A 26,246-nucleotide genomic window follows, 5' to 3' on the forward strand; every position below is an offset into this window, starting at 1 on the left:
CAATGGAATTTTTTTTTTTCATATTCATTATAGCTCCTTTGGCTTATGAGCCATTTTCTACTCTTGCTATGATATATGAGGACCAAGGTGACATGGAGAAATCACTGCAGTTTGAGTTGATTGCTGCACATTTAAATCCCAGTGACACTGAAGAATGGGTTAGATTGGCAGAAATGTCCCTGGAACAAGACAATATTAAGCAGGCTATTTTTTGCTACACAAAAGGTAATAAAAGTGTTTTTCTCGTTTCCTTTGATAAAATGTTATATAATAGGTTTTTTGATCAATGTACTTGCTCTTCTGGGGTGATGTTAGCTGAAATATATTTATTCCTTATATTCTGTTATACCAGAGGTAAGTATTTGGGCTCCCTGTATTTTCATGTTTATCAGCAACTTTCTTTATATTGTGAGCTAATATTTCACAAAAGTTGGTTGAAGAACAGGACCTTCAGTTTCCCACCAAGATCAGTGTTGGTTCTAAGCTGTTCCTTGAGGGTTAATTTTAGACTTCAGTGACCAAATGGAGATTAATGTGGAGATTTCAGGTTCTATTTGGTCTTAGATCAAGCCTAGTCTAGAGTTCCTGTGAAGGTAGATTTATTCCAGAATAACCCACTTGGTTGTATTGGAGAATTAGTTTAGAGTGTTTAATAGATTTTCTGAAAAGAAGGTGGGTCACACCCAGGTACCATGAACCCCTTTTTATGATATTATTTATATTCCTTCTTTTCTTTTTAGCACTTAAATATGAACCTACTAATGTCCGTTATCTGTGGGAGCGATCAAGCCTTTATGAACAGATGGGAGATCACAAAATGGCAATGGATGGTTATAGGCGTATTTTAAACCTTTTGTCTCCGTCTGATGGAGAACGATTTATGCAATTGTCCAGAGATATGGCAAAGTAAGTTCAAAGTGAAATATATATAAATGCCCTCATTAATCATCTTATTTTAGAAATCAAAGCATATATTTGATGTGAATATACTTTTTATTGAGGTTCAGTGAAGTGTTTTGCTTCTTGTATTTCATATTGTGCTTAAATATAGAGGTTTTCCCCCCCAGTACTTTTCTGTTTCCAAGTCAACTGTGTGATTGTTTAGAAAAATTTGGATATATGATTATCTTTCACATGCTCAGAAGTTTAAAAATGGAGCATGTTCTGAAACGATGACTAGGTTCCCAGGTTTTCATAATTTAGTTGAAGTTAGGTACATTTGCAGTAATATTAAATTATTGCAAATGTGCTATTGAAATGTTTGTGCTCTGAGATCTTCTTTAATCATTTTATCTTGAGCCTGTACTAGAATAACTTTTTTTTTTTTTTTTTTTTGCGGTACGCGGGCCTCTCACTGTTGTGGCCTCTCCCATTGCGGAGCACAGGCTCCGGACACGCACGCAGGCTCAACGGCCATGGCTCACAGGCCCAGCCGCTCCACGGCATGTGGGATCCTCCTGCACCGGGGCACGAACCCATGTCCCCTGCATCGGCAGGCGGACTGTCAGCCACTGCGCCACCAGGGAAGCCCTAGAATAACATTTTAAGATGAAAATTTTTCTTTAGATTTGGCACATGCTACTGACTATGGTATATATTTTATTCTAAAATATGCCCAACTACATTCTCTTCTCTGATATGCTGTGCAGCAAAACAAGGCAGGGAACATTCTGGCTACATAATGCCTTGTATGCTTTCTCTTCTAGGATGTCTACTATTTCAGCCTAGGATTAACCATGTTAATCTATGATCTGGGTATTTTAGGTTAACCCTGTTAATTCCATGGCCATTGTCATGAAGATGCTTAGCCGTGAGATCACTCACTGTGCTTCAGAGATGGGCTATGTAGGAATACTGGAAGTGTTGTTAGGAAATTTGTTGAGGGGAGGCAACCTTTAATTGATCCCTGATGTATATGATGAACTTTGAGGATCTTCCCAGGTTACTTTCTTTTAGTCAGATCTTTGGCTGTCATACTGGTTAGCCCAGTAGGCTTCTACTTTATGAATTGTTAGATGGCCTGTGAGAGTAAATTTGTTTTCCACTTGTATTTATAATCTTGTCAGGAAAGGGTGGTAATGAACAGTTCTGCCACTGCCATAGAAGTCTTTCCTACATGGAATTCTGTTACTATAACTTCTGATTGATTAGACTTTCTCTCAGTCCCTACTTTCCCTCCGAAATAATTATTGAATATAAATTAGGTATTAGGTAGGCACTGTACAGGGCACCAGGAGATTCAGTATTGAATGAGTTTTACAATTTCCTGCTGTTTTGGAGCTTACATTCTAGTTGGGGGAGACAGGCAGTAAGCAAATAAACAACTAAATATGTCGTATGTCAGATGTTGGTTAAGTGATATTAAGAAAGATGAAGCAGGGAAGAGAGATAAGTTGAGGAATAGGAGTGAGTTATTTTAAATAGGGGGATTAGAGAAGGACTTAATTCTTTATGTTATGGTCATACTGACCTGAAAGTGAACTGAAGGAGATACGGGAATAGATATTAGGGAAGAGTATTATAGGCAAAGGAAATGGCAAACACAAAGGTATGCTCAGGGAACAACATGGAAGCTGAGGGTTTAGGGGGAGCGCCGGAAGGGGTAATGTTAGAGAGGTATCAGGAAAAGATCCCTCGGCCCTTGTGGGTCATTATAAGTCTCTGACTTTTAATCTGAATGAGTTTGGAAGCCATTGGAAGTTTTTGAGTAGAAGAGTGACTTGATCTGATTTAAATTTTAAATGCATCAATTTTGGCTGCTCTTTTGAGAATAGATTGCGTAATGGGAAGGATAGAGCAGGGGGGAACAGTTAGGAAATTATTGTAGTAATTCATGGAAGGGATAATGTAGCTTGGACCAGGGTAAAAGCCGTAGGAGGTGGTAAGAAATAACCAGATTCTGGCTGTATTTTGGAGGCTGAGCTCTAAGGATTTTCTGATGTATTGGGTATGAGGGAAGGTGTGTGTGTGTGTGAGTGTGTGTGTGTTTGAGAGAGAGAGAGAGAGAGAGAGAGAGAGAGAGATGGGGGGAGGGGCAGGAGGAGGGGAAACAGAAGGAAAGAGTTCTGAGAACTAAACCCTGAGGCACTACAGTGTTTAGAAGTCAGGAAGATGAGGAAGAAACAGCAGGGAGGCTGTAAGGAAATGGACAGTGAACTTGGAGGAAACTAGAACATGATATTCTAGAATTTTTTACTGAAGGAAGCACTTCTAGGAGGAGGGATGACCATCTGTGTGAAATACTGCAAGTAGATCACATAAAATGAGGACTAAGTATGAACATTGGAGATGGGTTGGGGGAGTCTGGGGGATAGGCAGCTCTTTGGAGAAATTTACTAGGGGAGCAGAAGAATGGGGAGATAATTGGAATGGGTTGTAGGGACAAGAGACAATTTTTAAGTTGGGAAAAATTACAGTATATTTGTATTCAGGTGGGAATGATCTACAACCAAGGAACATGTTGAAGATTCATGAGAGAAGGGACAATTGCTTGATTGATATCCTTGAATAAATTGGAGGGAATGGGATCTAGTTGAGGGTTGGCCTTACGATAAAAGGAGAAGGCAGAAGATATGGCCATGGGTATGGGTAGGTAGTAGTAGGTAGATGTGTTGGGAGTATGTGGGATGTCTGATTTGAGTCTCTTTGTTAAATAAGAAGTGAGGTCATCAGCTGAGAGTGAGGATGGGAGACTTGTGGGTTTGGGGAAGAGAAGATGTGAAATAGCTGTCTGGGTCCTTGAGGTCTTGCTACCCCACAGACAGGAAGCATTTGTATTACCTGAGAGCCTGTCACAAATGTAGAATCTCAACCCTGCCCCAGCACTACTGGATCAGAATATGCCTTTTTATAAGATTCCCAGTTGACTTGTGTGCACATTCAAGTTTGAGAAGTCCTGGACTGGTAACTGTAGTAAGATTGCTGACCAGCACGATGGGCCCACTTGAGGCTAGTGGTCATTAATTTAGAGTTTAGTGAGCATGGGCAGCTGGGCAGCTGGTGGTGAAGGTATATTTGGATTAACTAGGGTTGGAGTTTTATCAGATGATTTTGTTAAAGGGAGAGAGGAGCAGGAGAAATGAGATGTGCAATGGAGTAATTATAATGTTGGATCACAGAGAAGGAGGAAACTGAGGACAGGAAGGGTGCAGAGACAGTGAAAAAATGGTAGGATCAATGCTTTGTAGATCCCATTGAGGTAGGAAAGTTGTTGGTATTGCATTACAGAGGAAGTGAGCTAGAATGATATGAAGTAGCTTTGGGAGACTGAGATGCTTAATGTTACGACATTACACATTTTTCTCTGGATCAGCTCTGATTATGATTTTAAAGAAGAGTTTTTTTCCTCCTCCCAAACTTTAAGAAGATGAAAATCATAGTTAATAGTTAGAGGGTCTGTGTAAGAAAATGAATTTTTATAATCTGAATTAAATAAGCTCTCATCCATTTTGCTGTTATTTTTTTAGGAGTTATTATGAAGCCAATGATGTTATTTCAGCTATTAACATAATTGAAGAAGCTTTCTCAAAGCACCAGGGCCTAGTCTCCATGGAAGATGTTAACATTGCAGCTGAACTATACATTTCTAGTAAACAATATGACAAAGCTTTGGAGGTAGGAACACTTATGTGTTTCTCTGTTAGGTTTTGAACACGTTTCTGTGTTCTAGAAATTCTTACAAATTGACAATTCCCCATTTTAGTTATATATATTAAATTACTTATATTTTAAATTATATATTTAAAGTCTGTATGGGCACATTTAGATTTTATAATAGTCCTGTATGAAATATAAAATGTAGTTGCCATATAATAAAAGCTATTGCTGTTATAGGTACTAGATATGTCTGTCTTTCAGGGTAGCAGGACTCAGCAGCCAGACTGATTGCTATGATTCATTTCTTAATCTGTTGGGAAAATTAGATTGGTTTGATATAGAGAAATTATGTATTTTCAGTTAAGCATTAGTTAATATGATATAAAAATGTTAATATTTCACAGTGGTTCCCTATTTTAAAGAGACATACTGTTGCTTTTTATAGCCTATTTATGTTTTGTAAGGATTATTTGAATTAACTACAAATATTTGCATTGTGAAGAGGTTTTTCATACATACCTATCGTATTATTTCCTTTTCTTCCCCCATCTTTTAGGTAATTACAGATTTTTCTGGAATTGTGCTAGAAAAAAAAACTACAGAAGAAGGCACTTCAGAAGAGAATAAAAATTGTAGTTTCCTGTGCATAGGAGAGTGTGCGTAATCCTCTCTTGTTCATAATGTGGCATTTTGAAATTGATAGTTAGTGTTCTCATAACAAGTTTTCCCAAGGAGCAATTTTCGTAACAGAGATTCCATATCTTTTTCTTGTGAGTATTCACTCACAGGTAATCTTTTTTAAAAAAAAGAAAGTGTTTTCAGTCCCTTTTATTTCTCAATACATCCATTTGAACTTGGCATTTGTCATTGACCCAGGGTCCTGATAGTGCTATGTGAAAAAACGAATGAATTACCGAGCAACTTATCAAAAACCTTTAGAACTGAAGTAGTTTACTTTTCAAAAAGGGCTTAAAATGCTCTCTACTAATCTATTTCAAACTTAAGCATTGAAAAAATTCTACTTGAAACATAAGCATGGGCATAAAATGCTACTTCAGACTTAAGCACACTATTTTACTTTATCCCTTTCTCAGGCTCTTTGTAGTGAAGACTAAAAAGAGGCTTTTGGATTCAAGAAGAAAAAGAGAAAGTTCATGTATCCGTATTTGTCACTTTTGTTTTTTAGTTCTTTGTAGTTTTGATAGAAGGTGTGGGAGTTGATGTAGGTTTTCAGTAAGCGGTTAAGGTATTAGGAAAAGAATAGGAAGGATAATTGCTACCAAAGGACAGACCGAAAGAGGTGTAAGAACCTAGAACTAGAGTTGGCCAAACTTAGAATTGACTGTAGAATCATTTGCTTTGAGTGAAGTAAATGAGATCTTCCATAGAAGGTACAGTTTGCTTCATTTGCCCCACTTTCTAAGATTACATATAGGAACTTTTTGTCTGTCTGTCTAATCCACAGCTGGTGAGAATGTTTCCTGCACTATACCGGATGGTGTGCCAATAGATATCACAGTGAAGTTGATGGTCTGCCTTGTACATCTCAACATCCTTGAACCACTTAATGTAAGTAACATTAAGATTTGTACTTAAGATACTTTAGATCAAATCTACAATGTTTAGATAACAAGAAATTTTAAGTTGACCCTAGATTTCATATTAATAACCAGGAAGTCACAGTAAACATCAGATTATTTTGTGTGAATGTCTTTTAAAAGCTAAATGTTTGGAAATGGGCTTATGATAATTTGTTGTTCTTTTAAAATGAGAATAATCCAGAGATCAGAGTGTGGGATTGGGCCTTTTAGACAATTGGCAGTTTCTGACAGCTGTTCTCTTTTGCCAACTTTGGACTAAGTATATCATTGAATAAAAAAATGTATTGGGCATCTACTTTGCAGACCTTAGGATAAAGTGTTGAATATAATATACAAATCCCTGTCCTCATGGATCTTTTGTTTTAATGGGATTAGATAATAAAATAAATACATAAAATATAGGATGTTAGTTGGTGATCAGTGCTCTGGAGAAAAATCAGAGAAGAATAGGGAATACTGGGGGTGGGAGGAGTTACAATTTTATTAAATTGGTCAAGAAGAGCCTCCCCTGAAAAGTGACATTTGAGTAATGACGTGAAGGAAGTGACGAAGTAAGCCAGGCAGGTACCGGAGGGAACAGCTTTGCAGAAAATCAGCAAACACAGAGGCCCTGAGGCCTGGGCGTTATTGACTTGCCAGAGGAAGAGCACAGCAGGTCAGTGTTGCCCTAGCTCCTGCAATGCCTGTCTTTTAACAGGCCTTCGGAAGCAGTGTGCTGAATGAGTGAATGACGGCAGTATGAATTCTTTTTAATAGAGACTCAGAAATGAATTTAAAAAGTGATCATTTAAAGCTGTTTTTATTAAGCCTTTCTCCTCTTAGATTTGCCTCAGATAACTTGTATATATGTTAAAAAGAGAGATATAAGTAGATGAGCGTATTTGTAATGACTCTTTGACTTCCGGCTGTTAATTGTTGGGGTCTAGCCTCTCTTGACAACACTCGTGGAACAGAATCCCGAAGACATGGGAGACCTCTATCTCGATGTTGCTGAAGCTTTTCTGGATGTTGGTGAATATAATTCTGCACTTCCCCTCCTTAGTGCGCTAGTCTGCTCTGAAAGATATAACCTCGCAGTGGTTTGGCTTCGGCATGCAGGTAATACTTTTTTGTAGGAAGGAGAAGTTTTAATCACATAAGCAGGCAAGAACTTATTTCCCCAAGATGGTAATAATTATTATAAAATGTTAATGTCTTAGTGAAAGTATTTCTGGTTTCAGGGCAGTTTTTTGAAAGTCAGTATTTTAAGTTGTCTTGGTTTACCGCTAAGTGATTTTCCCTCACTAATATATTGGAGGAATGATTCACTTAATGGTACCAAAGTGAAGTAGAAAGACTAACATATCCCTGTTAAAAATACCTTAAATACCTGTCTTTTACCTGTCTTAACCACAGGCTCTGGTTTCTACTAATAGATTGTCAGACTTGGGATGTAATCTAATTTTTGAAGAGCTTTTAAGGATTTATATTTAATGTTATTTTGAGGAAAAAAAAGTTAATATATTTTCAATGTTCTTTGAGCTGAAAATATGCTCAAGATATATGCTCATATATATGCTTATATATATATATAAAAAATATATACTGATTACATCCTTGTAGCATAGATAGAGATTAAAAGGGATAATTGTTTTAAAGTACTGGAAGTATGCATATATTTCTTTCTTGTTATAATTTGTATTGCTATAATTTCTTTTAAAATGGAGAAATAATTTTGGCCCGCTTACAAATCTGTAGTTCATATTAATGCTTTATTTTAACATCATTTTAGAATGCTTAAAGGCCTTAGGCTATATGGAGCGTGCTGCCGAAAGCTATGGCAAAGTGGTTGATCTGGCCCCCCTCCATTTGGATGCAAGAATTTCACTTTCCACCCTTCAGCAGCAGCTGGGCCGTCCTGAGAAAGCTCTGGAAGCTCTGGAGCCAATGTATGATCCAGATACTTTAGCACAAGATGCAAATGCAGCACAGCAGGTAGGCCATGTAACATAGAAAGAAGTTTTTCTGGGTGGATTATGTTTCAGAACTTTTTCCTCTGTTAAGGATGTCCCTACAGCTTATATCCAAGTTTTATTTTAGTGTATTAAATTCAGTGTTCTTGAAAAAGTGATTTTGAGTCTTAAGTTACAGCAACTTAACATTATGATTGTTAATGTTATAATTTATAGTTTCTAAAACATTGGATTTTAATTATTGTGAGAGATCATAAAGCAAATGTTCTTAAGGTTTGGTTTCTAAGACAAAACTTTTCTATGCAAACAAAACAATTTACAACAAAGGAATCTTGTCACACTTATTATCATGTGCTTATTTACTTAGGAACTGAAGTTGCTGCTTCAACGTTCTACTCTATTGTTTTCACAAGGCAAAATGTATGGTTATGTGGATACCTTGCTTACCATGTTAGCCATGCTTTTAAGGGTAGGTAATGATCTTTCTTTATATTAGCCTTGTTGACTTTTTAAATGTTTAGAATTTGGTTTAAACATAGATTATAGCCATTTCGTAACTCTCTTTTACTCTGTTAAACTCAAACTTTTTAAAGTGAAAGTCAGATAAAAGAAGACTTAGAGATTAATGGTATATAATTGAAAGTTCTACATGAAAGTGTAAACTTTACTATAGACTGTACAATAAAATCTTTGCTAGTACATATTTAGAAAAATGAGAACCATCATGGTATCAGTTATTGGCTCTGTAGACACTGCCACGTGCCAAAATTGTTCACTTTGCAAAAATGTTTTCCGGATATGACATCCTTTCTGAGTCTGGCTTTTTTGCAGGGAGGTGGCTGTGTGTGTGTGTGTGTGTGTTATAAACTTAATATGAATTGCTTTCTTTTTCCTTACTAAGGTGTGTAGTGTGACCCAGATTGCTTTGTTAAGGAAAAAATAAGTCTATTCATTCTCTTCTAGGCGTTTATATACACAATGACTGGTCTTTTTTTTGCCTTACTAAAGAAGCTTTCAGGCACACCTGTGACACTTGTTTCCCATAGATTTTCTCTAAAAAATTATGTGACTAAAAAATCTCATTTATCATCTTTAATTCAGGTAGCAATGAATAGAGCCCAAGTCTGTTTGATATCTAGTTCCAAATCTGGAGAGAGGCATCTCTACCTTATTAAAGTGTCAAGAGACAAAATATCAGACAACAATGACCAAGAGTCAGCAAATTGTGATGCAAAAGGTAATTACCTTCATTTGCTTTGTTGCACAAAACTTGGCTGAGTTGGAAAAAAAAAACTCATGAAGTAATACTTGACAATAATCTAATTGAAAATATACCCTTTTTGAATAAAATGATATTTTCTAATCTAGATCCCTCAGGTAAAATAAACTCTTTTGGTGTTTTTAAAAAAGAAAGAAAGGCTATACGTAAATACTACAGTTTAAAAAAATTAAAAGGCAGGCGTCTGCTTAGATCCTTCTGTGAAAAAACTAAAACAATCTTTTAATTTTGACTTTTTAAGAGGAAAATATACCCTATTTTAAGAAATTTGTGATGATTAGATGATAATACAGATTGCTTTGTCTAGTCACTTCAATTACATATATTCCATTCTCTGTTAAACTTATTTTTGACAAATGTAGCAATAGTCATAAAAAGTCTGAAAATAAGTTGCTTTGACCCAATCTCAAGTCATGTGACTTTGCAAGCCATCTATTTTTAGCTGAAAAAGGATCAAGTATGTTGGGTGAGGTTATTAGTCAGAGAACTTTGGAAGAGACCTAGGCTATAAACTAGAGATATCAATCTAGCAGAAAATTTTTTCATTGTTAATCAGGTCCACAGATACTAATTAAATCATTGTTTACTGACATGGCAGTATGCAATGGACAGGGTTTTAGAATCCAGAAGAGCTGAATCTCTGTTAAGCACAATATAAGGACATAAGCAAGATGTCGCGGGGGAAGAGAGTCAGAGGATAGGGTGGACTCAACTGCTCACAATCTAGCCTCAGAGCCCTGCCATCTCTCCAGTTTATTGATTCTGGGCTTATCCCAGTGGCTTCTGCCTCTGCACACATTATTTTGGACTGTTTCCTTAACATATTTTTCTCTGTATCTGACCCAGGCTGTTTTCTCTTTCAGTATTTCCTCATTTCAGGTCCATTGTTGGTTTTTCTTAAGCTCATAAGATTTTTGTTTTGTCAGTTAGTTTCATCATGGTGGGGATCACATTACACCAGTGCATCATGGTAGGATTATCTACAGCTCTTTATGTTACATGCATCTTTGTACTGATTTTTTTCACTCAACATTTTCTCATGTTCTGTTCTCTTTGTAGCTGTTATATTTAAGGAGTGTGTAATATGCATTGGATAGCAGTTCCATAATTTAATCATTTCCATATTATTTTTTGATTATATGGTTGCTTTTGACAATTTTCTTTTCTAAATAATACCATAGTGAGCATCCTCATGCCTATAGATTTATCCATATTTCTGAGTAGTTGTTTAGGATAGATTCCCAGGAAGAGAATTACTGGATCAAAGACAGTAAAAAAAATTTTATGGCTTTTGGTATTTTTCAAGGGCTATAAAGGGAGGTTTCTTACAGACAAATAAGAGAAGATTTGTTAAGTATGAATTTGAAGTCCTTTGCTTAGCAAATATTTGAATGCCTTGTAGGTGTAGAATCCCATATCTGACCTCAATCATGGAAAGCACACTCGCTCTGGAGGAGCATATATTCTAGCTAGCACTGAGAAACACAAATGAAATAGCTGGACTTTACAATCAGAAATGAGAATTACCTAGGACTGCAGGTTGTTAGGCAGGCAGAGCAGAGGGGGGTCATGTTGAGGGAGTGGAAACAAGCAGCTCCCTCCTTCTCATCATTGTCAGAAGAATGTTGGCAAGAATTCAGTCCCATAGGGCCATGGTTATTAAATTTAACCATAAAATTGGTCATGTGAATTTTCTTTCTAATACTCTTATTTCTGGAAGTGCAGTGTCCTAACTGATTTTCATTGGTCTCATTTTAGCAATATTTGCTGTACTCACGAGTGTTTTGACAAAAGATGACTGGTGGAACCTTCTTTTGAAGGCCATATACTCCTTATGTGACCTATCCCGATTTCAGGAGGCTGAGTTACTTGTGGATTCTTCATTGGAATATTACTCATTTTATGAGGACAGGCCAAAACGCAAAGAGCTAGAATACTTTGGTCTCTCTGCTGCAATTCTGGACAAAAATTTCAGAAAGGCATATAACTATATCAGGTGATTTTCCAATAACTTATTTTAATTAGATTCTTTGATGGAGCATGTATATTTACTTTGACGTAGTTTCTCATGTCCAGGATTTAATAAGCTGTTTTATTTTAACTCTTGTCACTTACAGATTAATTTGTTCATTGATGATTCTCAGAAGCAGTATATGAGAGCATGCATTCTCATTTACTTAACCTCTTGTGCCTCAGTCTCCCCATTTATTGTGATAAAACAGGCATCAGGGGTGGGATGGGGAGGGTGGGAGGGAGGGAGACGCAACAGGGAAGACATATGGGAACATATGTTTATGTATGACTGATTCACTTTGTTATAAAGCAGAAACTAACACACCATTGTAAAGCAATTATACCCCAATAAAGATGTTAAAAAAAAAAAAAGGTAGGTTGAAAATATGCTGAATAAATAAAACTTTATTTGTAGAGGGTAAAAAAAAAAAAAAAACAGGCATCATAATATTACCACCTTATAGGATTACTGTGAGAGTTAAGTGAGTTGTCGTATGTAACAGCTTTTAACAATGTCTGATACACATTATTATTATGCAGTGTTCATTGTTCTGCAGCTATGAGAGTGGGCTGGGAGAGAAAAAGTGAAACTTAAACCTCTTGATTCTGTTTTGTGGTTTAAAAGTTTTGTTGAAAAGCAGAAACAAGATGTAGAAGCACTACATCCCCCTTGTTGGGGGCGGTGCATTTCAGTGTTGGTGGGACACCACTGAAAGGTTTCAGTCTTAAAAATCAGGAAGATTTTTCTTTTTACATTATTTTTTACCCTCACCCTCTTTCTGCAATTTTAGGATAATGGTAATGGAAAATGTCAATAAACCCCAGCTCTGGAACATTTTCAATCAAGTTACCATGCATTCCCAAGATGTACGACATCACCGCTTTTGTCTCCGTTTAATGCTGAAAAACCCAGATAATCATGCCCTGTGTGTCTTGAATGGACACAATGCATTCGTATCTGGTAGTTTTAAGCATGCACTTGGTGAGTGTCCTGGCATATGACTTTGTCTCTTTCCCTCTGCCTTGGTTTCTTTATCTCTGGAATGGAGATAATAATTGGACCTACCCTGTAGATTATTGTGGAAATTAAATGAGTTAATATAAAGTACTTAAAATAATGCCTGGCACATATAGTAAGTGGCTATAAGTGTTCTCAGTAACTATAATAATTAATATTTATTTTTCTTACGATGCTTTGGTTTCAAAAGGTTAAAGTAGGTCTTTAAAGTAGGACTTTGTTTTTTTGAATGGTTTTTTTAATTAATTAATTTTGGCTGCGTTGAGTCTTCATTGCTGCATGTGGGCTTTCTCTAGTTGCAGCAAACGGGGACTGCTCTTAGTTGCGGTGCATGGGCTTCTCATTGCAGTGGCTTCTCTTTGTTGTGGAGCACAGGCTTCAGTAGTTGTGGCATGCGGGCTCAGTAGTTGTGGCTCACAGGCTCTAGAGCACAGGCTCAGTAGTTGTGGCACACGGGCTTAGTTGCTCTGCGGCACGTGGGATCTTCCCGGACCAGGACTCAAACCTGTGTCCCCTGCATTGGCAGGTGGATTCTGAACCACTGCGCCACCAGGGAAGTCCGAAAGTAGGACTTTAAAGCTCAACAACTCTCCCTGCTGAGGCTTGTTCGTTCTCAAAATAATTTTCATTAATTATGGATGCTTTGCTACCTGATTTTAATTTGCTATAGTAACAAAGAGGAACTTAAGATTTGCTGATAGTTCACTCCTTTAGGACTGTGGTCCCGAACCTTTTTGGCACCAGGGACCAGTTTCATAGAAGACAGTTTTCCCACGGACCAGGGGTGGGGTTGGGTGGAGGGGTGTGGGGGTGGGGATGATTTGGGATGATTCCAGTACGTTACATTTATTGTGCACTTTATTTCTATCATTATTACATTGTGATGTATAATGAAGTAATTATACAAATCACCATAATGCAGAATCAGTGGGAACCCTGAGCTTGTTTTTGCTCGCCACTCACTGATAGAGTTTTGATATGAGTCTGCATCAGTTGATTTATTATGGTCTCTGTGTAATCAAACCTCTCTGCTAATGATAATCAGTATTTGCAGCCGCTCCCCAGCGCTAGCATCACTACCTCAGCTCCACCTCAGATCATCAGCGATTATATTCTCATAAGGAGCATGCAGCCTAGACCCCTCGCATGCACAGTTCACAGTAGGATTCGCGCTCCTATGAGAATCTAATGCTGCCACTGATTTGACAGGAGATGGAGCTCAGGCAGCAATGGGAGCGATGGGGAGTGGCTGTAAATACAGATGAAGCTTCACTTGCTCGCCTGCCGCTCACCTCCTGCTGTGTGGCCCGGGTCCTAACAGGCCATGGACGGGTTGGGGATGCCTGCTTTAGGAGACAAGTCTTTTTTTTTTTCCCCCTTTATTTATTTATTTACTTACTTATTTACATATACATATATCTCTTCTTTTTCAAATTTTTTTCCCATTTAGGTTATTACAGAATTTTTTTAAAATATATTTCTTTGTTTTATTTATTTATTTTTCTTTTTTCTTTTTTTGGCTGCATTCGGTCTTAGCTGCGGCACATGGGCTCTGCGTTGTGGTGTGCGGGCTTCTCTCTAGTTGTGGTGCTTAGGCTCCAGGGCATGTGGGCTCTGTAGTTTGTGGCACACAGGCTCTCTCGTTGAGGTGTGCGAGCTCAGTGGTTGTGGCGCGTGGGCTTATTTGCCGCACAGCATGTGTGGGATCTTAGTACCCTGACCAGGGATCGAACCCACGTTCCCTGCATTGGAAGGCGGATTCTTTACCACTGGACCACCAGGGAAGTCCCCTATTACAGAATATTGAGTAGAGTTCCCTGTGCTATACAGTAGGTCCATGTTGGGTATCTGTTTCAAATATAGTAGTGTGTATATGTCAATCCCAAAGTCTCAATTTCTGCTTTGGTACCCTAAGTTTGTTTTCAAAGTCTGTGAGTCTGCTTCTGTTTTGTAAATACGTTCATTTGTATCTTTTTTTTTTTTTAGATTCCACATATAAGCAATATCATATGATATTTGTCTTTCTGTGTCTGACTTACTTAGTATGATAATCTCTAGGTCCATCCATGTTGCTGCAAATGGCATTATTTCATTCTTTTTAAAGGCTGAGTAATATTCCATTGATATGTACCACATCTTTATCCATTCATCTGTCAGTGGACATTCAGGTTGCTTCTGTGTCTTGGCTATTGTAAACAGCGCTGCAATGAACGTTAGGGTGCATGTATCTTTCCAAACATGGTTTTCTCCAGATATGTGCCCGGGAGTGGGATTGCTGGATCATATGGTAGTTCTATTTTTAGTTTTTTAAGGAATCTCCATATTGTTCTACATAGTGGCTGCACCAATTTACATTCCCACCAAGAGTGTAGGAGGGTTCCCTTTTCTCCACACCCTCTTCAGCATTTATTGTTTGTAGACTTTTTTGATGATGGTCATTCTGACTGGTGGGAGACAAGTCTTTATATTAAGATTTATTTACATAGCTCTTACTAATTCTAATTAAACTCAGGGAAAATTTAATCATTTATAGGAAATTTCTATAATAAGGAATCAGGAGCACACAAGTAGAAAAATACCTAACCAAAAGTTTAGGTGAGACATGTATCTCCTGCTGCCTGAAAGCTAGTGTTGCCAAGGTCACTTCTGAATATACTGTGATTTTGTCTGTTTAATACTTTCATGTTTCTTTGTGTATGGCTGCTGTTTTTATAGTTGTTCAGCCAGTACTCTTGAACATCAGACACTGAAACTTTCCTTCATTGTGTATGCTTTTTTGGAATTGTTAGTTTAATATTAAGAAAATATAAAATAGAGATTTTATTTTATTTTCCTATATTTAGAAACTTTTACACTACACAAAAATAGGAAGTCCAAACGGCAGGCTACCATCTGTGCTGCTAAAGAGATTTTACAGTGCTGTGCCTTCTGGAATAGAAGTTTTCTTATCTATATGATAAGAGATCATACATTTATAAGAAAAATTTGCTTAAATTCCTCTGTCTCATACAGTTAGGCATTTGATATGAGACAATTATATATATAGAATACATGGAATTCACAAAACCATGAATTCTTATTTTATTATTAGATACATTTAGCTCTTCTCAGGAAAAACAAAGTAGTTGCTATGTTTGGGAAAATAATACCCATAACCTAGAAAACAAAACAAAACTATGTTTCTTTTTCTCACCTCCATGATCCATCACATTTGAATTTATAAGATAGGTCTCAATTAATTTTATGAAAGAATTCACCAAAAGACACATTCCCCCATTGGCTTTAAAAAGATTTAAGGTCATAAGATATATTTTTGATCACAATTGATACATTGTTTATTTTGGAAGTACTGTTCTACATGGAAATGTCTTAACTGTACCTTAAAAAAGTTACTTTTATACTCATATTTAATCTTCATGGTCAGGATATACTCATGGATAAATCCTTCTAATTTTGTTATATGTTATATATTATTTTAAAATTCAAATTAATGTGCACCTGGTTGATATTTTTTAATTTTAATTAATTAATTAATTAATTTTTGCCCGTGTTGGATCTTCATTGCTGCGCGCAGGTCTTCTCTAGTTGCGGCAAGCAGGAGCTGCTCTTCACTGCAGTGTGCGGGCTTCTTATTGCGTTGGCTTCTCTTTGTTGTTGAGCATGGAATCTAGGCGCGCAGGCTTCAGTAGTTGTGGCACACGGGCTTAGTAGTTGTGGCTCAGGGGGTCTAGAGCACAGGCTCAGTAGTTATGGTGCACAGGCCTAGTTCTTCACCACATGCGGGATCTACCCAGACCAGGGCTCAAATCCGTGTCCCCTGCATTGGCAGGCAGATTCTTAACCACTGTGCCACCAGGGAGGTCACTGGTTGATATTTTAGAATGTACTCCTTGCATATGTTAAAGTAACAGTAACGTTTGTTTACCTTAAAATATATTAGAGTAAGTGTTGAAGAAATAAGGAACTATGTTTTTGTCCCACCATCTGACATCACTGTTCATTTTTCAGGACAGTATGTGCAGGCCTTTCGCAGCCATCCCCATGAACCTCTCTACAGCCTCTGTATAGGCCTAACCTTTATTCACATGGCATCTCAGAAGTATGTATTAAAGAGACATGCTCTTATTGTGCAGGTAATTCATTTGGATTCCTCATTACTTGATTTTATGTTCTTTAAAAATGAATACACTTAATGCTTTTGTTACTCTGCTTCAAAAGTAGCACCTGCTTAGCGCACATGTTGGGAGTACCCAACACCTATCCCTATGTTCAGCACTCATGGACCAACACCTAGGGGTACTCCTGGCTAAGACTTATGCAACCATGTAGAAAAGGGTGCGCAGCCAGATCATAAATGAAGACGACACAGGCAGAATCTTAAGGAACCCTGTGCAGACTTCCTTATATTCTGGAGCCTCAGAGGCTTCCAGCCTTCTAGGTCCTTAAGATTTTTTAATTAATTTAAAAAATATAATAATATATACATACAATAAGGTATGAATACGTGCCTGTGTGACTGTTTCCTTACATCATCACCACAATGTGCTCTTTTAAAGTCTTTTTAGTTCGTAAAGCAGTTTGAAATTACCTTTTTGTTTTCTTGTTTACTTTTTTACATAACTTGTCTCCTCTAGTAAAAATATAAACTCCAAGAGATCAGAGATCTTATCTGTCTTGTACACCCCTGTATCCTCAACACTTTTGCTTCTATTTCAGTTTTTATGTTTATATATTTGATGCATGTATATACCTGTTTTTTAAGTAGTTAGGAAAGGAAAGAAAACGTTCTCTCTCAGATTTTTGTCTTTAAATTTCTCATTTTTTTTTTTTTTTTTTTTTTTTTTTTGCGATATGTGGGCCTCTCACTGTGGTGGCCTCTCCCATTGCAGAGCACAGGCTCCGGACACGCAGGCTCAGCGGCCATGGCTCACGGGCCCAGCCGCTCCGCGGCATGTGGGATCTTCCCAGACCGGGGCACGAACCCGTGTCCCCTGCATTGGCAGGCGGACTCTCAACCACTGCGCCACCAGGGAAGCCCTAAATTTCTCATTTTTAAATAAGAAGTTAAGATATTTCTGAGATTGTCTGCTGTTACTTAACAGAGAACCATGTCAGTGGAGTAGAGGTCATATTCATATACTCAAATGGGTTCATTTATTGTGCAGAAAGTATGATTTGTTTACTGAGCATAATTTTTATTCCTAGAATGCATTAATTCTAAAGAATTCCTTAATTTTTATTATTAATTTATGAAGGAAAATTTGTGACCATTTATTACATAGCAGATCACCCAGGAAATTTGCATTTTACTTTCTGTACGTACAGATTAGTTGACTTACTCTTAACTCAGGTAATATATTTATTTAATTACTTACATCAGATACTTGCACCTTGCAACTTGAAGCTTTCCGTGCATGATAAAAGTTGAAGCTGCATTAAAGGGGAAAGTGAATACAAAAAGAAGTGAAGAAGCAAGTTGCTTTTTGGACACTGTGACACACAGGGAGCCTGCATCATTACAGTTAGGCTCTGAAATAATCAGTTTCTCCATAAAACTATTGAGTCAGAAGTTTTCAGAGGGAAAAAAAAGCAAGTTTTTTAAGGTTAAGAGGTTATTAAGGTTCTGAGAGGTATATAAAGGGTACCATTTACCCAGAAAGGTTAGATATGCTCAAGTGAGTTTGCTCATGAGGATGAAACTTTCTGAATTGTCATTATAAGGGCTTGGATTTTATATTTTGGTCAAGCTTTTAGACATGTATCTCAAACCTAAAATTTTACTGGCCTCTAATGCCACAAAAGCCAACTTAAAACCATAAAAATATATATTCTGTGTGCTTATAGATTACAGATCTTTAACAGCTAGTTGTAACACTTGGCTTTGTTTTCTATGAATTCTTTTGTCTTTAGTTTAAAAAAATCTCTCTTCTACACCTTCAGAAGAGATATTGACTATATTGTGATATGACACTACACCACAGGCATATATTCTTTTAGGGTGGCACTGCCTTTCTGAAAAAAAAGGTTTGTATTCCTGTACCTGGCACATACTGTCAAACGAGTGAACTATTGAATTATTTATCTTTTTCTTTTTGGTAGGGCTTTTCCTTTCTTAATCGATACCTCAGTCTACGTGGGCCTTGCCAGGAGTCATTCTACAATTTGGGCCGTGGCCTTCACCAACTGGGGCTGATTCACCTTGCAATCCACTATTATCAGAAGGCCCTGGAGCTCCCTCCATTCATGGTAGAGGTATGGTATGATTTACTCTAAAAACTGAGGAGTCACCTCATTTCATCTGTAGATAAGTGCAGTTAGCTCAGTGTAGTGGTCCAGACAGTGAAATTAATTGTAGCTTATATATCAAAATATATTTTCCCTTTATTGAATGCACTTATTTAATTATGTTCAGCAACAAGTAATTCTTTGATATCCTGGCCTTAATGACCTGATCAGCAACCATGTGGCCATATATGACTTCTGGTTATGGCCATTTCAGTTATCCTAAGATAGCCCCTGTGGTTAACAGGTGTGAGATGGTAGACAGGAAGCCTGAATATTGAGTAATGTAGCCATTATCATTTCCAAGTTCAAAAGTGTAACTAACATACTTCTTTATAAAAATGAAAGACCAATATAAATACAGTTTTGTTTAAGATAATGTAATGTAGGGTGAAGTGTTGCCAGTACTATGATAGTCTGTGTTTAAAGCCTGATTTTTAATTTCTGAAGGAAAGTATGTTTTCACAGTTAATTTTTTTAAGTTGCACTCATAATCCCCACATTCCCTCACAACTGTTTTCTATTACCCTTGTTCAAGTTTAGCCGTTAAGCAAATGAATACATATTCTTACAGTTATGCTGATGAAATACATATACTTTTGTGTTCTTCATTTCATAAGTACTTTATGTATTGCTCCTTAAGCTTTATAGGTATCATTTTTCATTGTTACAGATGTTTTTTCAGTTGACTATAAAATTTTGCATGGGGAAGATTAGGAACATAGATCTAATCTATTCCATTGATTGATTCCATTCATTTCTTTGTTATTTAAGTAGGAAAAAAGGTAATAACACTCATAAGGTAATCATTATAATCAATTTGGTGTATGCCCTCCTAGACCTATTCTTTATATGCCTTTCTGTTATATAGTACAGGTATTTTTTTCCCATCTGGTCATTTGTTTTATGATTTTTTTTTTTGCATGCAGAAGTTTTACATTTTTTATGAAGTCATATCAATCTTTCTCTTTATAGTTTCTACTTTTGCTGTTATACTTAGAAGGGCCTTTCCTACCCAAGATTATATTGTTGTATTTTTCAACGGTATTTTTCTTTTATGGTTTCACTTTTTTACTCTTAAATCCTAATTCATCTACAGTTCATTCTGCCATGTCTTGCGGATGAAACTTTTTTCTTTAACTTATTGGTTACACATTTAAAAATATTTGATGATACAGTTACTGTAACAATTAACTGAATCAGCATTACCTAATAAAAATTTAAATCCAAGGTATATGTCTAGTTTATAATTTTTTTTTAGTATTATGAATTTTAATAGTTTTTTGAACACTTACAAAACTATTTATTTGCTATAAAATTGTCCTGGTTGTCAGTTTGAAATATAACTCATTCATATATTTTTTCCCCCTAGGGTATGGAAGTTGACCAGTTAGACTTACGAAGAGATATTGCCTACAATTTGTCTCTCATATATCAGAACAGCGGGAATATTGGAATGGCCCAGAAGCTTTTATATACTTATTGTTCTATATAAAGCCCCTCAGCTGGGTAAAGCAGCTTGGGCAGCTGCTGTGCATGGACCAGTATTTTCTGTCTCAGGGCTTATTATTAACCCAAAAATGGACATGATAATTTCAGAATTATCCGTGTATTTCATTTTTAAAATATGATAATAATTTTTTGGTAGATATGCAAAATTATCATTCCTGCAAGAATTTTATATTGGTCTGTCATTTTCCGTTACCATTTTTTGGTAAGTTGTCCCCCAAACTGAAATGGACAGTATTAGCCATTGAACCAGCATAGAGTTGAATACACTATTTTTTTCACACCATTTATTCATTTGTGTATTTAATACTGTATATTAAACACCTACTATGTACCAGGCACTGTGATAGGTGTTTGGAATATAGTAGTGAGAAAGATATTACCTCTCAATACAGTTCTTTAAATACAGACCTTGAGCATATATTTATTTGAAAGAAATGTTTGCTACATTTCTACATATATCATTGTTGTCAGTCATCCATTTCTTAGTGCCCTGTTACTATTGCCGTTAGTTTTTCAAATACATAGAAAAGGAGGTTGCTTAGTAGAGGAAAGACAGATTGGGACTCTTACGTCAGCACAATTATGTAATTCACTTAGTTCCTTGCAAACTTATTTTAAATGGTTATGTGGTAGGAAGACAAGTAATGGAGTTAATCTTTTACTTTTCACCTGCATGTATCTTAGCCATAAAGACTGAGAGCTGGGAGGCTGGGCTTAATTCATAGCAAACTGCTCTGAGGCAAATACAAAAATGCATTATCAATGTTTGGCTTTCTGACCAAAAGAAAAAAGAAAAAAAGAAAACGTGACTAGGTTCAATAGCCATGACCTGGTTTTCATTTCAAGATCACTAGGAGTGTAATAGGAAGACTAGGGAATTGTATGTATGGAATAAGGTGTTACTGATGAAGTCGAAACAGATAAAAACCTTTTACATATCTCAAATATTACATATTCTTGGATCTAAGATAACAGTACTTGTTAGATATACTTAGTTTAATAAGAGCTTTTTAGAGTTTCTTTTTAGGGGGAAACAAATACTATAATAAATGTACATATGGATTATAAGACCCAGTCCAACTGTGGGAGGAAAACAAGTATGAGACGTAGGATGAAAGAAGTACAGTGGGGGCTTTTTAGGAATTCTTACCACTGTTTACACTGTATACATAACTTTGTAGTTGAGAAGCAGAATTTGTATGTAATAAGTAAATGTATGGTGCACTCTGTGTGTATGTGTGTGTATGTATAGAATTTAAATAAACTTTATTTTTGTAATTAAAGTTGTTTCATATGCTTATATATATATTTTATTTCATGCCATTTGCAGGTAATAATAAAGCCGACTGTGATAGAGTGATCAGGTAGATTTGTGTCTTGGAATCCTGTGGAGTTGAGTACTCTGTGTTCAGAATTTCTCTCTTGAATTCAACTCACTGTGCTGTAACTCCAGTATCTGCTGAATAGCCTTGGAGGACACAATAAATCTCTCTAGCAGTCTTCTAAGAAAAAAAAGCTGATAATTGCATGAGTTTGTTTAACATTTAAAATCATAACTACCATTTGCTGAGTGTTTTTACTATGCTACTGTGTTCTAAGTACAGTGCAGGATATTTTAGATACATTAACTCTGATTCTGTCGGAGAATCACCTGCAAGATAGGTGTTAATATTGTTATGATCATCCCCATCTTATTTACGAGAGATTAAATACCATGTTCAGGATCACTAGCAAGCTACTCCTTGCTCAGAGATGTTCCTTTGGAGGAACATACTTGCTACAGTTCCGAGTAACAACATAAAAATTGAGCATAAATTTACTTTAGAAAGAAGAAGGAGATGAGCAGTTATTTTTTCTATCCTCCAGGCCTTCTGCCTATTTTTTTTAATTAAAAAAGTTTTCATTTTATTTTTTCTATTTTTTTAATTAAATTTTTATTTTATAGTTGATCTACAATGTTGTGTTTTAGGTGTACAGCAAAGTGATTCAGTTATACATATACATATATCCATTCTTTTTCAGATTCTTTTCTCATATACGTTATTACAGAATATTGAGTACAGTTCTCTGTGCTATACAGTAGGTCCTTGTTGGTTATCTATTTTATATATAGTAGTGTGTATATGTTAATCCCAACTTCCTATTTTATCCCTCCTTTCCACACGTCCCCATTGGTAACTATAAGATTGGTTTTCAGAGTCTGTGAATCTGTTTTTGTTTTGTAAATAAGTTCATTTGTATCAGTTTTTTAGATTCCACATATAAGTGATATCATACGATATTTGTCTTTCTCTGTCTGATTTACTTCACTTAGTATGATCATCTCTAGGTCCATCCATGTTGCTGCAAATGACATTATTTCATTCTTTTTTATGGCTGAGTAGTATTCCATTGTATATATGTACCACATCTTTATTCATTCCTATCAGTGGACATTTAGGTTGCTTCCGTGTCTTGGCTGTTGTAAATAGTGCTGCAATGAACATTTGGGTATCCATATCTTTTTCAAACTACGGTTTTCTCCAGATATATGTCCAGGAGTGGGATTGCTGGATCATATGGTATTTCTGTTTTAGTTTTTTAACATACTTCCATACTGTTCTCCATAGTGGTTGTACCAGTTTACATTCCCACCCACAGTGTAGGAGGGTTCCCTTTTTCCCACACCCTCTCCAGCATTTATTGTTTGTACACTTTTTGATGATGGCCATTCTAACCAGTGTGGGGTGATACCTCATTGTAGTTTTGATTTGCAGTTCTCTAATAATAAGTGATGTTGAGCATCTTTTCATGTGCTTATTGGCCATCTGTATGTCTTCTTTGAAGAAATGTCTATTTAGATCTTCTGCCCATTTTTTTGATTGGGTTGTTTGATATTGAGCTGCATGAGCCGTTTGTATATTTTGGAGATTAATCCCTTGTTGGTCGCATCATTTGCAAATTTTTTTTTCATAATATAGGTTGCCTTTTCGTTTTGTTTATGGTTTCCTTTGCTATGCAAAAGCTTTTAAGTTTAATTAGGTCCAATTTGTTTATTTTTGTTTATTTTTTTCATTACTATAGGAGGTGGATCCAAAATGATATTGCTATGATTTATGTCAAAGAGTGTCCTGCCTTTGACATAAATATGTCAAATTTGAAAATATGATTTATGTTGTCCTCTTAAGAGCTTTATAGTATCCAGTCTTTTTTTAAAATTTATTTATTTTTTGGCTGTACCACGCAGCTTGTGGGATCTTAGTTCCCTGACGAAGGATCAAACCCGGGCCCTCAGTAGTAAGAGCACACAGTCCTAACCACTGAACTGCCAGGGAATTCCCTATATTATCCAGTCTTACCTTTAGGTCTTTAATTCATTTTGAGTTTATTTTTGTGTATGGTGTTAGAGAATGTTCTAGTTTCATTCTTTTACATGTAGCTGTCCAGTTTTCCCAGCACCACTTATTGAAGAGACTGTCTTTTCTCCATTGTATTGTTGCCTCCTTTGTCATAGATGAATTGACCATAGGCACATGGATTTATTTCTGAACTTTCTATCCTGTTCCATTGATCTATAATTCTGTTTTTGTGCCAGTACCATACTGTTTTGATGACTGTAGCTTTGTAGTATAGTCAGAAGTCAGGGAGCCTGATTCCTTCAGCTTCATTTTTCCTTCTTGGGATTGCTTTGGCTATTTGGGGTCTTTTGTGTTTCCATACAAATTGTAAACTTTTTGGTTCTAGTTCTGTGAAAAATGCCATGGGTAATTTGATAGGGATTGCATTGAATCTGTAGATTGCCTTGGTAGTATAGTCATTTTGACAATATTGATTCTTCCAATCCAAGAACATAGTATATTTTTCCATCTGTGCAATCTTCAGTTTCCTTCATCGGTGTCTAATAGTTTTCAGAGTACAGTTCTTTTGTCTCCTTAGGTAGGTTTATTCCTAGGGCTTTTATTCTTTTGAATGCAATGGTAAATGGGATTGTTTCCTTAATTTCTCTTTCTGATCTTTCATTGTTAATGTATAGAAATGCAACAGATTTCTGTGTATTAGTTTTGTATCCTGTAACGTTACTGAATTCATTGATGAGATCTAGTAGTTATCTGGTAGCATCTTTAGGGTTTTCTATTTATAGGATTATGTCATCTGCAAACAGTGACAGTTTTACTTCTTCTTTTCCAATTTGGTTTCCTTTTATTTCTTTTTGTTCTCTGATTGTCATGGCTAGGACTTCCAAAACTATGTTGAATAAATGTGGTGAGTGTGGGCACCCTTGTCTTGTTCCTGATCTTAGAGGAAATGCTTCCAGCTTTTCATCACTGAATATGCTGTTAGCTGTAGGTTTGTCATATATGGCCTTTATTATGTTGAGGTAGGTTCCCTCTGTGCCCACTTTCTGGAGAGTTTTTTTGTTTTATCATAAATGGGTGTTGAACTTTGTCAAAAGCTTTTTCTGCGTCTATTGAGATGATCATATGATTTTTATTCTTCAATTTGTTGATGTGGTGTGTCATACTAATTGATTTTCAGATATTGAAAAATCCTTGCATCACTCAGATAAATCCAAATTGATCATGGTGTTTGATCCTTTCAACATATTGTTGGATTTGGTTTGCTAGTATTTTGTTGAGGATTTTTGCATCTTGTTCATCACTGATATTGGATTTTCTTTTTTGTGGTATCTTTGGTTTTGGTATCAGGGTGATGGTGGCCTCAAAGAATGAGTTTGGGAGTGTCCTTCCTCTGCAATTTTTTGGAATAGTTTCAGAAGGATAGGTGGTAACTCTCCTCTAGATGTATGATAGAATTCGCCTGTGAAGCCATCTGGTCCTGGACTTTTGTTTGTTGGGAGTTTTTTTGTTTTTGTTTTTTGCAGTATGCAGGCCTCTCAGTGTTTTGGCCTCTCCCGTTGCGGAGTACAGGCTCCGGACGCGCAGGCTCAGCGGCCATGGCTCACGGGCCCAGCTGCTCCGTGGCACGTGGGATCTTCCCAGACCGGGGCATGAACCCATGTCCCCTGCATTGGCAGGCGGACTCTCAACCACTGTGCCACCAGGGAAGCCCTGTTGGGAGTTTTTTAATCAGAGTTTTAATTTCAGTGCTTGTGATTGGTCTGTTTATATTTTCTATTTCTTTCTGGTTCAGTCTTGGGAGATTATACCTTTCTAATAATTTGTCCATTTCTTCTAGGTTGTCCATTTTATTGGCATATAGTTGCTTGTAGTAGTCTCTTATGATCCTTTGTATTTCCGCGGTGTCTGTTGTAACTTCTTTTTCATTTCTAATTTTATTGATTTGAGTCTTCTCCCTTTTTTTCTTGATGAATCTGGCTAATGGTTTATCAATTTTGTTTATTTTTTTCAAAAACCAGCTTTTAGTTTCATTGATCTTTTCTATTTTCTTTGTTTCTCTTTCATTTATTTCTGCTCTGATCTTTATGATTTCTTTCCTTCTATTGATACTAACTTTGGGTTTTGTTTGTTCTTCTTTCTCTAGTTGCTTTTGGGGTAAGGTTATGTTTTTTAAGTTGAGATTTTTCTTGTTTCCTCATGTAAGATTGTATTGCTATAAACTTCCCTCTTAAAATTGCTTTTGCTGCATCCCATAGGTTTTGGATCATTGTGTTTTTATTTTCATTTGTCTCCAGGTATTTTTTGATTTCCTCTTTGATTTCTTCCGTGATCCATTGGTTGTTTAGTAACATATCGTTTAGCCTCCACGTGTTTTTATTACAGTTTTTTTTTTCTTGTAGTTGATTTCTAATCTTATAGTGTTGTGGTTGGAAAACATGCTTGATATGATTTCAGTATCCTTATATTTACCAAGGCTCGCTTTGTGGCCCACCATGTGATCAGTCCTGGAGAACGTTCCATGAGCACTTGAGAAGAATGTGTATTCTGCTGCTTTCAGATGGCATGTTCTATAACCATCAATTAAGTTCATCTGGTTTAATGTGTCATTTTAGGCCTGTGTTTCCTTACTGATTTTCTGTTTGGATGATCTGTCCA

General features: G+C 36.4%; 1 protein-coding gene across 3 annotated transcripts in view; it reads left to right on the top strand.

Moving 5' to 3' along the window:
- GTF3C3 (general transcription factor IIIC subunit 3) overlaps window positions 1-21,536 on the top strand; it is a 35,929-nt gene extending 14,393 nt beyond the window's left edge. For all 3 annotated transcript variants that reach the window (XM_060302110.1, XM_030855770.3, XM_070045939.1), the window contains 14 exons: window positions 34-225; window positions 741-906; window positions 4,467-4,614; window positions 5,153-5,252; window positions 6,062-6,165; window positions 7,124-7,295; window positions 7,969-8,171; window positions 8,517-8,618; window positions 9,251-9,386; window positions 11,187-11,424; window positions 12,233-12,423; window positions 16,468-16,592; window positions 18,559-18,711; window positions 20,114-21,536. In XM_060302110.1, coding sequence (XP_060158093.1) covers window positions 34-225; window positions 741-906; window positions 4,467-4,614; window positions 5,153-5,252; window positions 6,062-6,165; window positions 7,124-7,295; window positions 7,969-8,171; window positions 8,517-8,618; window positions 9,251-9,386; window positions 11,187-11,424; window positions 12,233-12,423; window positions 16,468-16,592; window positions 18,559-18,711; window positions 20,114-20,236 — 2,153 coding nt within the window. In that variant the 3' untranslated portion in view covers window positions 20,237-21,536. The remainder of the gene's footprint in view (window positions 1-33; window positions 226-740; window positions 907-4,466; window positions 4,615-5,152; window positions 5,253-6,061; window positions 6,166-7,123; window positions 7,296-7,968; window positions 8,172-8,516; window positions 8,619-9,250; window positions 9,387-11,186; window positions 11,425-12,232; window positions 12,424-16,467; window positions 16,593-18,558; window positions 18,712-20,113) is intronic.
- Window positions 21,537-26,246: the final 4,710 nt, after the last annotated feature.

Source organism: Globicephala melas, chromosome 7 (genome assembly GCF_963455315.2).
Source record: "Globicephala melas chromosome 7, mGloMel1.2, whole genome shotgun sequence".
NCBI classification, from domain to species: Eukaryota; Metazoa; Chordata; class Mammalia; order Artiodactyla; family Delphinidae; genus Globicephala; species Globicephala melas.